General features: G+C 31.4%; 1 protein-coding gene across 1 annotated transcript in view; it reads left to right on the forward strand.

Moving 5' to 3' along the window:
* The first annotated feature begins 8,012 nt into the window (after window positions 1-8,012).
* The window catches only part of LOC117178494 (putative per-hexamer repeat protein 5), a 4,234-nt gene continuing 2,001 nt past the window's right edge, over window positions 8,013-10,245 (forward strand). Inside the window, exons 1-9 of the mRNA XM_033369921.1 lie at window positions 8,013-8,088; window positions 8,413-8,589; window positions 8,645-8,804; window positions 8,918-9,024; window positions 9,099-9,206; window positions 9,301-9,460; window positions 9,514-9,620; window positions 9,693-9,800; window positions 9,858-10,106. Coding sequence (XP_033225812.1) covers window positions 8,013-8,088; window positions 8,413-8,589; window positions 8,645-8,804; window positions 8,918-9,024; window positions 9,099-9,206; window positions 9,301-9,460; window positions 9,514-9,620; window positions 9,693-9,800; window positions 9,858-10,106 — 1,252 coding nt within the window. The remainder of the gene's footprint in view (window positions 8,089-8,412; window positions 8,590-8,644; window positions 8,805-8,917; window positions 9,025-9,098; window positions 9,207-9,300; window positions 9,461-9,513; window positions 9,621-9,692; window positions 9,801-9,857; window positions 10,107-10,245) is intronic.

Consider the following 10,245-nt stretch of genomic DNA (forward strand, 5'->3'; position numbering starts at 1 on the left):
AAAAGTTATAATAAAAAAAACAAGGTTTTTAATTTTCAATCCTCATATGTTTGTTTACAGTATTGATTTTTAGAATAGTTTAGTTTAGTTTCGTTTAGTTTATTTTAGTTTTTTCTATCCAAGTCTAATCTAGTATAATTTTATCAAGTGTATTCTATTCTGGTCTAGTCTAGTCGAATAGAGTCTAGTCTAGTCTAGCCTAGCCTAGGCTATTTTGGCCCAGTCTAGTCTAGTTTGACCTAGTTTTGTCTAATCTATTCTAATATAGTCTAGTTTTCGAAAAACTACTCCATTTTCCCGTTTTTCGCTTAAATGAGAAATGAAATAATAGAACCCGAGGAGAAATTTCAACTATTTTTGTTGCAATGTTCATTCTTTTTGGTTGAAGAATCTACTATTATACGCTTCATTCGGAATTTATCTTACATGGTTAAAAAATGTACTATTTATTTCAAAATTTAATTATTTTGTTCAAAATTTGTTTCATTTTTGTGTGAAAACTAATTTTTTTGACTTATAATTTTACTATTACATTTCTGGTAAAAAATTTGATCTTTTTTGTTGAAAACTCGTCTTGTTGGTAGAAAACTTATCATCTTGGTTAAAAAATAATTCTTGTTGGTGAAAATCTAAGTAGTAAAATAAATGATGAATTCATTTGTTCAAAAGTCATTCGTTAAAATTGTTATGTTGGTTAAACTTTATCTGTTTTGTTGAAAATTTAAGGATTTTTCTTAAATTCCTTTTTATTTTTTTGGGTTTAAAGTTAAATTAATTTCTAAAAAAAATTTTTTTCTAAAGCACGCACGAAATGTTCGATTTTCGACGCATGTAAAGTAGTGAATAGTTATTGGACATACACGAAGTAATAAGTTACCATAAATTACTGATAAATTGCCATAAATTGCCATAAATTTTAGAAAATTTTTTTAATGTTCAGAAATTTTTGAAATTTATCAAATTTTCAGAAATTTTTTGAAATTTTTTAATTTCTTTCAAAAAGCTTCGGATACAATAAATTTCTATAAATTTTCGGTAATTTACGAATTTACAAAAAACTTCCGGAATTTTTAGGTAATATTTGTAATTGTACCATAAATTTACAAAAATTACCGAACATTTTCAAAAAATTTGTTTTTATTGTTTCTGGAATCGAAAATTTGCCGCATTTGTTAGAAAAAATATCGTGTGCTACAGGAGCTAAAAGTAGACAGTGAAGTTTACACTTGTGAAGTTTACAGTACTTGCCATCGGCTCATCTTCGGGTCGTTTTCGGCGCGTGTTCGGCTCGTTTACAGCTCTCCTACGACTCGTCTGTGGCTCGTACAGCTAACTTCACACTCGTGTGGAACTCCCTACTTTCCGCACTTGTAGCACAATATACTATTTTTCTGCTGCAATATTTATTATTATCATTATCATAATATTAAGTCAAATCCTTTTCGGGGTAAGCGGATTTCTCTCGGTTCTATCCTCGTCATACTGTCAGACTTCTAGGAATTCATACGAGAAAATTAAGAAGGAAATGTGTATGGGGAGGTATAAAAGAGAAATAATAAATTTGAGATCTATCTAGAATTACCGTATTGGTTATTAAATCAGCACGCTCGTTCCCTAATGGCGCTCCGGCACTACTTGCTGATCAACTTTCCTAGCAATCACCCCAGGGGAAGAGCTTCAGGAAGCCATCATACGTCATAGATCACATAAAAGTGCACAAACTGATTAATAATTCCATATAAAGATTCATACTCTTTCCTCTAGTCACATCCAATCTCATCCAAGACCGTTCGTTTCGGGCGTCTCTTACTCCTTTAAGACACTTGATTAGACATTTCTGATAAATTGTCTTGCTCCACATCTTTGCTGGATTACCATACATTTTAGAAAATTCGTTTTGCGAATTTGAAAATTTAACAATTGGTTAGAAAATTAAATTATTTGGTAAAAAAATAACTTTTTTGTTGAAAGTTGATATGTTTGGTCAAAAATTCAACTATTGTGGTAGAAGATCAAACTATTTTGTTCAGAATTGAACTATTTACTTGAGAATTTAACAATTTGGTTAAAAGTGCTTGCAGGAAAACTCTACTCTATTGTTGAAAATTGGTTTTTCGGGTAAAAAATTAATCTTCTTTGTAAAAAATTTATCTTTTTGGTTAAGGTTCCAATTATTTTGTTAAAAACTCGTATGTTTTCATTAGATTGGTCTGATTGAAAATTCATAAGTTTTGTTAAGAATGCAATTTTCCAAACTGTAAATTCCACATCCTTCTAAAAAATAAGTATTTTGGCTTGAAAACTCAACTATGTATTCAAGAATTGAACTATTTGGTAGAAAATTAACTTTTATGTTAAAAACTTTTATGTTTCGGGTTGAAAATTGAACTGGTGTGTAGATCATTTGTCTGTTTGGTTTTAGAACTAAGCAATTTGGATGAAAATGCATTTGTTTTATTGAAAATTTGTCTTAATGGGGAGAAAATTAATAGTGTTTATTGAAAATTCATCATTTTGGATCAGGATTCAATTTTTTTATCATTTATTCTTGTTAAAATTAAATTTTTTATAACAATGATGATAGATTCTACTAATTGATTGAAAATTTATCTTTCTTAATTTGAAAATTAAAGTTTCTGATGAAAATGATTTTTTTTTTTTTGAGTTTAAAAGTCAACTTTTTCTAAAATATTCAACTTCTGAGCTTAAAAAACTAACTCTATTGTTGAAAATTTGTCTTTTTGGGTAGAAAATTCTACTGTTTTTTAAAAAATGCATATTTTTCGCTTGAACTCTTTACTCAGTCGCGAACTCACAAAAGCGGAGCGTACTATAATGAGTTAGTTCCCACCCACCTTCAACTCCAAATTCGACGCTATACAAGAGTTTTACCGTATTTTTCGGCACAAGTGCAATATATTTATACGATATATAAAAATATTTGTTATAATTTTAAGAGAACATATGTAACATTAATAACCTTTTCATAAACAATAAATATCTCCTTAAAGAAAAATTAAAAATTATTTAGAAACGTTAGACGCGGAAGAATTTTATTTTATGACTATGAGAATTGAATGGCAGCTGTCGAACATATTTTTCTATTGAAGCTGTTTGAAGAAACTATTATCTTGTTTGAAAAGATATTACACTGTATGTATAGTAAAAGACATATTTCTAAAGCTTCAATTGTTGTCTCTAATTCGTGTAGCGCATTAAAAATAGCTTCATTATTAAACTCTGCTTATATAAAGAATGGAAGTCCCGCATTATTATTCAAAATTTATTTTATAAATGCATAAATGGAGATTTTTTTATCAGCTATCACCAACGTTTAGATTAGATTTGTTATTATTTCACAATTATTTCCAAAATTAAAAAATTGCATATAAAAAAGAAGGTTTTCTATTACCTAAGGGTCCTTCCATAAATTAGGTCATCAATTTTAGGCTACTTTACCCCTTCCTCCACCCTTCATTGACAACCATAGTTTTGTTTACCCCCCCCCCCTTCGAAAAGTTACGTAGCCTTAACTTTTCTAAAAACATAGGAAATAGGGTGATTTTTCTATCAAATAAGGGAATAATAGTGATACAATATCTTTCAAGTAAAATCAATTTAAATAGTAAATTGAATTCAATTTAAACCACTTCAAATTCCTTAAAGTTCAAGTTACAATATATTGCATTTCTAATAAAATAGTTAAATTTTTAACAAAAAAATATTTTCTACCAATTCAGACGAAATTTCAACCCAAAAAGACGATTTTTGGAAGACAGTTGAATTTTTTTTAAGTTTTTTTCCAAGAAAGATAAATTTTTAATCAAGCGGTCAAATTTTCGAACAAAAATGATCACAATTCAAACGAAAAAATTGCATTTTCAAGAAAAAAGTTTTTTTTTACAAAGAAAGATTACTTTTTACTGAAGCGTTATTAATCTATCGCTTCCTTCTCGATTTGCGATATACGCTACGTTCCTCAAAGATGGAACTCCTCACTACCATAAGACAAATTATCAATCAGTCGAACTTCTTGAAAAAACAATCAAAAAAATAAGCTGAATCAACAAACAAATAGATGAATTTTTAATCAAGCAATATTAATCTTTAACAACATAGTTAAATTTTTAACTGAATAAGATGTTTTTGGACCAAAAAAGGAATGGTCAAATTTTTAGTTTAAAAATTCGTTTTCAAGAAAAAGATCTTATCTTTAATAGAACCGAGAGATTGTTTTCGAAATTCTGTTTAAAATAAGCCCAGGGTGAAGCCAATTTTTCTAGTTTTTTAGTGGATATTGCAAAAATTGTGTAAATTTCAATGTTTTCTTAAATTTTTAATAACTTCCGAAATAGTCAACGTTTTTCAATGTTCTTGGGCTCATTTTGAAGCTTTTTTTCACCGTATCACAACAACTTACGAGTATTAATCGTAAAAAATGTTTTTACGAATTGCAAGAACTTAAATTTGTAACAAATTAACTTTCATTCTGATTTGCTTACAGTTTAGACGTTTTCAGATTTATCCAACTTTTTTATTACAACTTCAAGTTCTTGCAATTCGAAAAGAAACTTTCACGATTCATATTCGTAAGCTGTTGTGATACGGTGAACAAAAGCTTAAAAATGAGCCCAAGAACATTGAAAAACGTTGACTATTTCGGAAGTTATTGAAAATTTAAGAAAACATTGAAATTGACACTATTTTTGCAATATCTATTTAAAAACTAGACAAATAGGTTTCACCCTCGGCTTATTTTAGACAGAATTTCGAAAACAATCAACCTTTTAAAGAGACATTTTTTAGCTCCAGTATAATTAAAGCGATAAATACAAAAAAAAAAGATTTTTTTAAGTAAACCCATATTTTTGATCGGTACCGGTAATAATGAACTTTGTAGATAAAAACACGAATTTTTAACAAAATAAATAAATTAATTAAATCCTTCAAGAAATGGGTGGATTTTCAAGCAAAAAATATGTTTGCTTTTTGACCAAAAATATAATCGTCAAATTTTTAGTTTAATAAATTAATTTTCAACACAAAAAAAATTTTTATTGAGTCGAATTGAACCAAAAAAGACAAAATTTCAAACAAGTAGTATGAATCTTAAACCAAAAGGATGATTTTTCAATTAACAAAAATAATTTTCTTACTAAAAAGAGGAATTTTTAAGAAATTACATCCATCTTCAAAATATTGTTGAATTTTAAAGACCAAAATAATATTTCTCTACAAAACAGTTGATTTTTTAACCAAAAAATATGATTTTGTGACAAAAAGTTCATTTTAAAATACCTACTCCTTCATTTTGTCTCTTTTTTTACGGATTTGAGAGGATTTTCATAGACATTTTTTGATTTCAAACAAGATGAATAAATTTTCAACAAAAAATATGAATTTACCACAAAAAATAAATTTTTAGTTTAATTTTCTACCATTGAATTTTCAAACCAAAAATAATTACTTAAAAAAGGGGAAAAAAGCGGAATGCAATTTTTCATGAAATAGTTCTATACAATGTTCCATAAATCCGTTCAATTAGAAACTGAAATTATAAATTTACAACAAAAGAACATTTAAAGTTTTTTAACTTTAAATCAAGTAGTTGAGTTTTCAACCAAAAAAATGTATTTTCAACCAAGAATCTTAATGTTGGGGACAAAATATTTAATTGGTCTGTTAAAATGATAAATTTATAACTGGAAGGATTAATTTTGAAGAAAAAGAATTTTCAAGAAAAGAATTCAAGATTCAACCTAATGGATGATTCTTTAACACTGGAGATTAATTGTCTACAAATGGTACCATGAAAATACAAATTTTCAACAAAATAATTAAATCTTTCACCAAATATATGGACTTTCTACTAAAGAAATACATTTTTTGATCAAAAATGTAATCGTCAAATTTTAAGATAAAAAAATTGATTTTCAAGTACAACAAAATGAATTTTGAACCAATAGAATCCAAATCAAAAAGACGAGACTTTAAGTAAATGATTGAATCCTTAAGCAAAAAGATGAATTTTCAGCAAGCAAGAATAATTTTCAACCAAAAAGATGAATTTCAAACAAAATTCAATCATTTTCAACAATATTGTTGAATTTTATAGCTAAAAGAACGAATTATCTACATAAAAGTCGAATTTTTAACCCGAAAATGTGATTTTTGAACCTAAAGCTCATTTCCTACCAAATACATTTTGTTTTTAAACGAATAGTTTAATTTTCTAACAAACTACTAAATTTTCTGAAAAAGAGTAACTTTCTAAACAAAAAAGTTGAATGAACTGCTTTGTAAAACAGTTCTATGAAAAAGTTTACACTAAATTTATGATTTATGATCCTGTTACCAACCGTGATTTTCAGCGTGACCCCTTCCAATTTGCCTTGCAGTTTATAAACAACCCCTAATACGTGACTTCATGATGAATTTTTAATTTAATATCTAATCAAAGTATTTAAAAATATCTTTTATTTAAGGATTTCTTAAATTTCTCTACTTAAAACTATGATATAATGAAAAACGTTACATAAAAAAGTATAATTCATATTTTAATAATTGATGTTATCTTGTAGACCAGGTTAATTTATTTGATTAATTTCTGATGTTAAATATGGCCGATTACTGGTCGTATGATTTTCTGGGAAAAGGAGAAAAAATCTGCCTTGGCCCGGATTTGAACTCGAAACGCCACCATTCACGAGAGCATTGTTAACCAATTTACGCTACCGGGACTTCACCAGATTTTTTCTCGTTCCTTCTGTATTAATAGGCTGACGCGGGTCTGCTCCTTTGTAACCTGGGAATTTTAGTGATTAATTCTAGTCTGAATAACTTCAGCGGATCTGAATATAATTTAATATTTGAAGTTATTTTTCAACCAGGGTAATTAACTAATTTCTGATGCTAGATATTGCCGATTAATAGTCAAATAATTTTCTCGAGAAACGAGAACAAATCTGCCTTGGTCTGGATTCGAACTGGGAAAGCCATTATTTACGTGTCGAGAGTTAACCGATTACGCCAACGGGGCTTCAGATTGGTTGAATTTATTTAGACTATAATCAAGTTAATCTCTATTATTTCACAGGTAACAAGGATGAAAAACGCCTCATCCTGTGGATATAGGAGAATTGGTGACGTAATTAGTTAACACCCCATGCTTTCCTAGTTCAAATCCAGGCAACGGCAGATTTTCCTTATTTCCCCAGAAAATTATTTTAGCAGTAAACGGCAATATCTAACATCAAAAATTAATTTATAATCCATATTAGTAATAAATAATCTATTTTGATTTCAGGTGATCAAAATTTCACAAAAGAAGTATATTATGTTAATTCTTTAGGTAAAATAAAGATCATATACTATACAAAGTATGCCAAGAAATTTTTTAATAATGATCTTGCGTTCAGAGAGAAGTTTAAGAATTGATTGAGCAATCTTTAATATTATTTAATAATTTTAGGTGTGCCATTTACTTCAACTAATACAAAATAAATACACTCAACTTCTAACATAAGATAGGTTTCGGGCATGGCTTGCCTTGGACTTAACCCTGAATCAGGAGAATCCAAACGTAAAGGGGTAGCACCCTATGATTATTTTTTGTTGGATTTGGACGCATGACGCAACCTGATGCAACTAACGCGCTGTGAGTGGAGCCATCAAGCTGTTTGTCACGCTTAACTCAGCACATACTCTATTTCGGCACTGTGGCTCCTCTTATTACGAAACTGCGCAGGACATTAGTTCTAGGAATATCTTAAAACGGGAGCTCTTATATCGGGAGTTGAGAGTATGCTGTAAGGCTTATTTGGTAAAACTTCCAGCATTTTTCGCAAATTTTATATAAAAAAGAAAATTTTAGTATTTTTTTCGTAAAATTGAGGTCAGTTCACAGTAGTTATTGTTAAAAAAAAGATAAGTATCCACTATCAGAAAAAATAATAATTTGATCGTCAAAATTCGTTTGAAATTTACTACATCTGTTTGTTGAAAGACCTCAAATGCATTATGTTCTAGGATTTGAAATTAATGCTGTTAGAGGTCCACTTGGTGGTTGGCACATTGGCATTGTTCCTGGTGAGTATTCTAAAAAAATTGTTTTCCCTGAAAAAAAGTTTAAGAATGGAATAATATAAGTTTCTAAATTGTTTTTTTTTTAATAGCAAACATTAAGTTTAGATAATTGAATATTCTGTCAATTTTCCAGTTAATTTCTTTCGATTTTTTTCTCGATGTTTTTCGATTTTCCAGTTAAGTATATACCCTGATATTGACAAAAGATTGAAAAATATTTTCGTGGATATTTTTAACGAAAATAATAACTTTCTCTTATTTTTTGTACTTTTCTTTATTATCAGTACAATTACATTTTTTCATTGCATTTTGTAATTGGATTGGGAGCTGGAGCTCAAAACAGTACTGGAGCTATATTGGGTGCCGGAGCAGAATCAGGTAACGGAGCTCGATTGTGGGCCGAAGATGGATCGGGTAGCAAAGCTAAATTGGGTTTCGGAGCTGCATTGTGGGCTGAAACTGGATTAGGGTCTAGAACTGGAAAAGCTACTACAGCTGAAGTGGGTGCTACAAACTGAATCGAGTAGCAGAGCTGAATTGGGGGCTGAAACTGGATTAGGATCTAGAGCTGGAACCGGTTCTAGAACTAAAGTGGGTGCTGGAGCTGGATCGAATAGTGGAACTGAATTAATAGCCAGAGCTATATTGGGTAGCGAAGCTGAATTAAGTGCCGTAGCTGAATCAGATGGTGGAGCTACATTGGGGGCCGGATCTGGATCGTATAGCGAAACGAAATGAAGTGGCGGAGCTGCATTGTGGGCTAAAACTGGATTAGGATCTAGAGCTGGAAATGGTACTAGAGCTAAACGGGTAATCGAACTGGCTCTAATAGCGGAACTAACAGGTTAAATAGTGGAGCTGAATTGGGGAACAGAAATGGATCGGGTAGAGCATCTAAATTGGGTGCTGGAACTGGATCGGTTAGCGCAGCTGAATTAGGTTTCGGAACTGCATTGGAGGTTGAAACTTAATTAGATTCTAGAGCTGGAACAGGTACTAGAATACTGACGTAGGTGATGGAACTGAATCGAGTAGTAGAGATGAATTGGGAGCTAAAACTGGATTAGGATCTAGAGCTGGAACCGGTACTAGAACTGAAGAAGGTGCTGGAACTGAATCGAGTAGTATAGCTGGATTGGAGGCTGAAACTGGATGAGGATCCGGAGCTGGAACCGTTACTAGAACTGAAGTGGGTTCTGAAACTTAATCGAGTAGTGAAGCTGAATTGGGAGCTGAAACTTGATAAGAATCTAGAGCTGGAACATGTACTAGAACTGAAGAGGGTGCTGGAACTGAATCGAGTAGCAGAGCTGAATTTGGAGCTGAAACTGGATAAGGATCTAGAGCTGAAACAGGTACTAGAACTGAAGAGAGTGTTGGAACTGAATCAAGTAGTAGAGCTTAATTGGGAACTAAAACTGGATAAAGATCAAGAACTGTAACAGGTACTAAAACTGAAGAGAGTGTTGGAACTGAATCGAGTAGCAGAGCTGATTTGGGAACTAAAACTGGATTAGGATCTAGAGCTGGAACCGGTACTAGAACTGAAGTAAGTGCTGGAACAGAATCAAGTAGTAGAGCTTAATTGGGAGCTGAAACTGAATTAGTATCTAGAGCTGGAACCGGTACTAGAACTGAAGAGGGTGCTGGAACTGAATCGAGTAGCAGAGCTGATTTGGGATCTGAAACTGGATTAGGATCTAGAGCTGGAACCGGTACTAGAACTGAAGTAAGTGCTGGAACTGAATCAAGTAGTAGAGCTTAATCGGGAGCTGAAACTGGATTCGGATCTAGAGCTGGAACCAGTACTAGAACTGAAGAGGGTGCTGGAACTGAATCGAGTAGCAGAGCTGATTCGGGATCTGAAACTGGATTAGGATCTAGAGCTGGAACCGGTACTAGAACTGAGGAGGGTGCTGGAACTGAATCGAGTAGCAGAGCTGATTCGGGATCTGAAACTGGATTAGGATCCAGAGCTGGAACCGGTACTAGAACTGAAGTAGGTGCTGGAACTGAATCAAGTAGTAGAGCTTAATTGGGAGCTGAAAATGGAATAGGATCTAGAGCTGGAACCGGTACTAGAACTGAAGAGGGTGCTGGAACTGAATCGAGTAGCAGAGCTGATTTGGGATCTGAAACTGGATTAGGATCTAGAGCTGG

The sequence above is a fragment of the Belonocnema kinseyi genome, chromosome 8 (genome assembly GCF_010883055.1).
Source record: "Belonocnema kinseyi isolate 2016_QV_RU_SX_M_011 chromosome 8, B_treatae_v1, whole genome shotgun sequence".
Classification (NCBI taxonomy): domain Eukaryota; kingdom Metazoa; phylum Arthropoda; class Insecta; order Hymenoptera; family Cynipidae; genus Belonocnema; species Belonocnema kinseyi.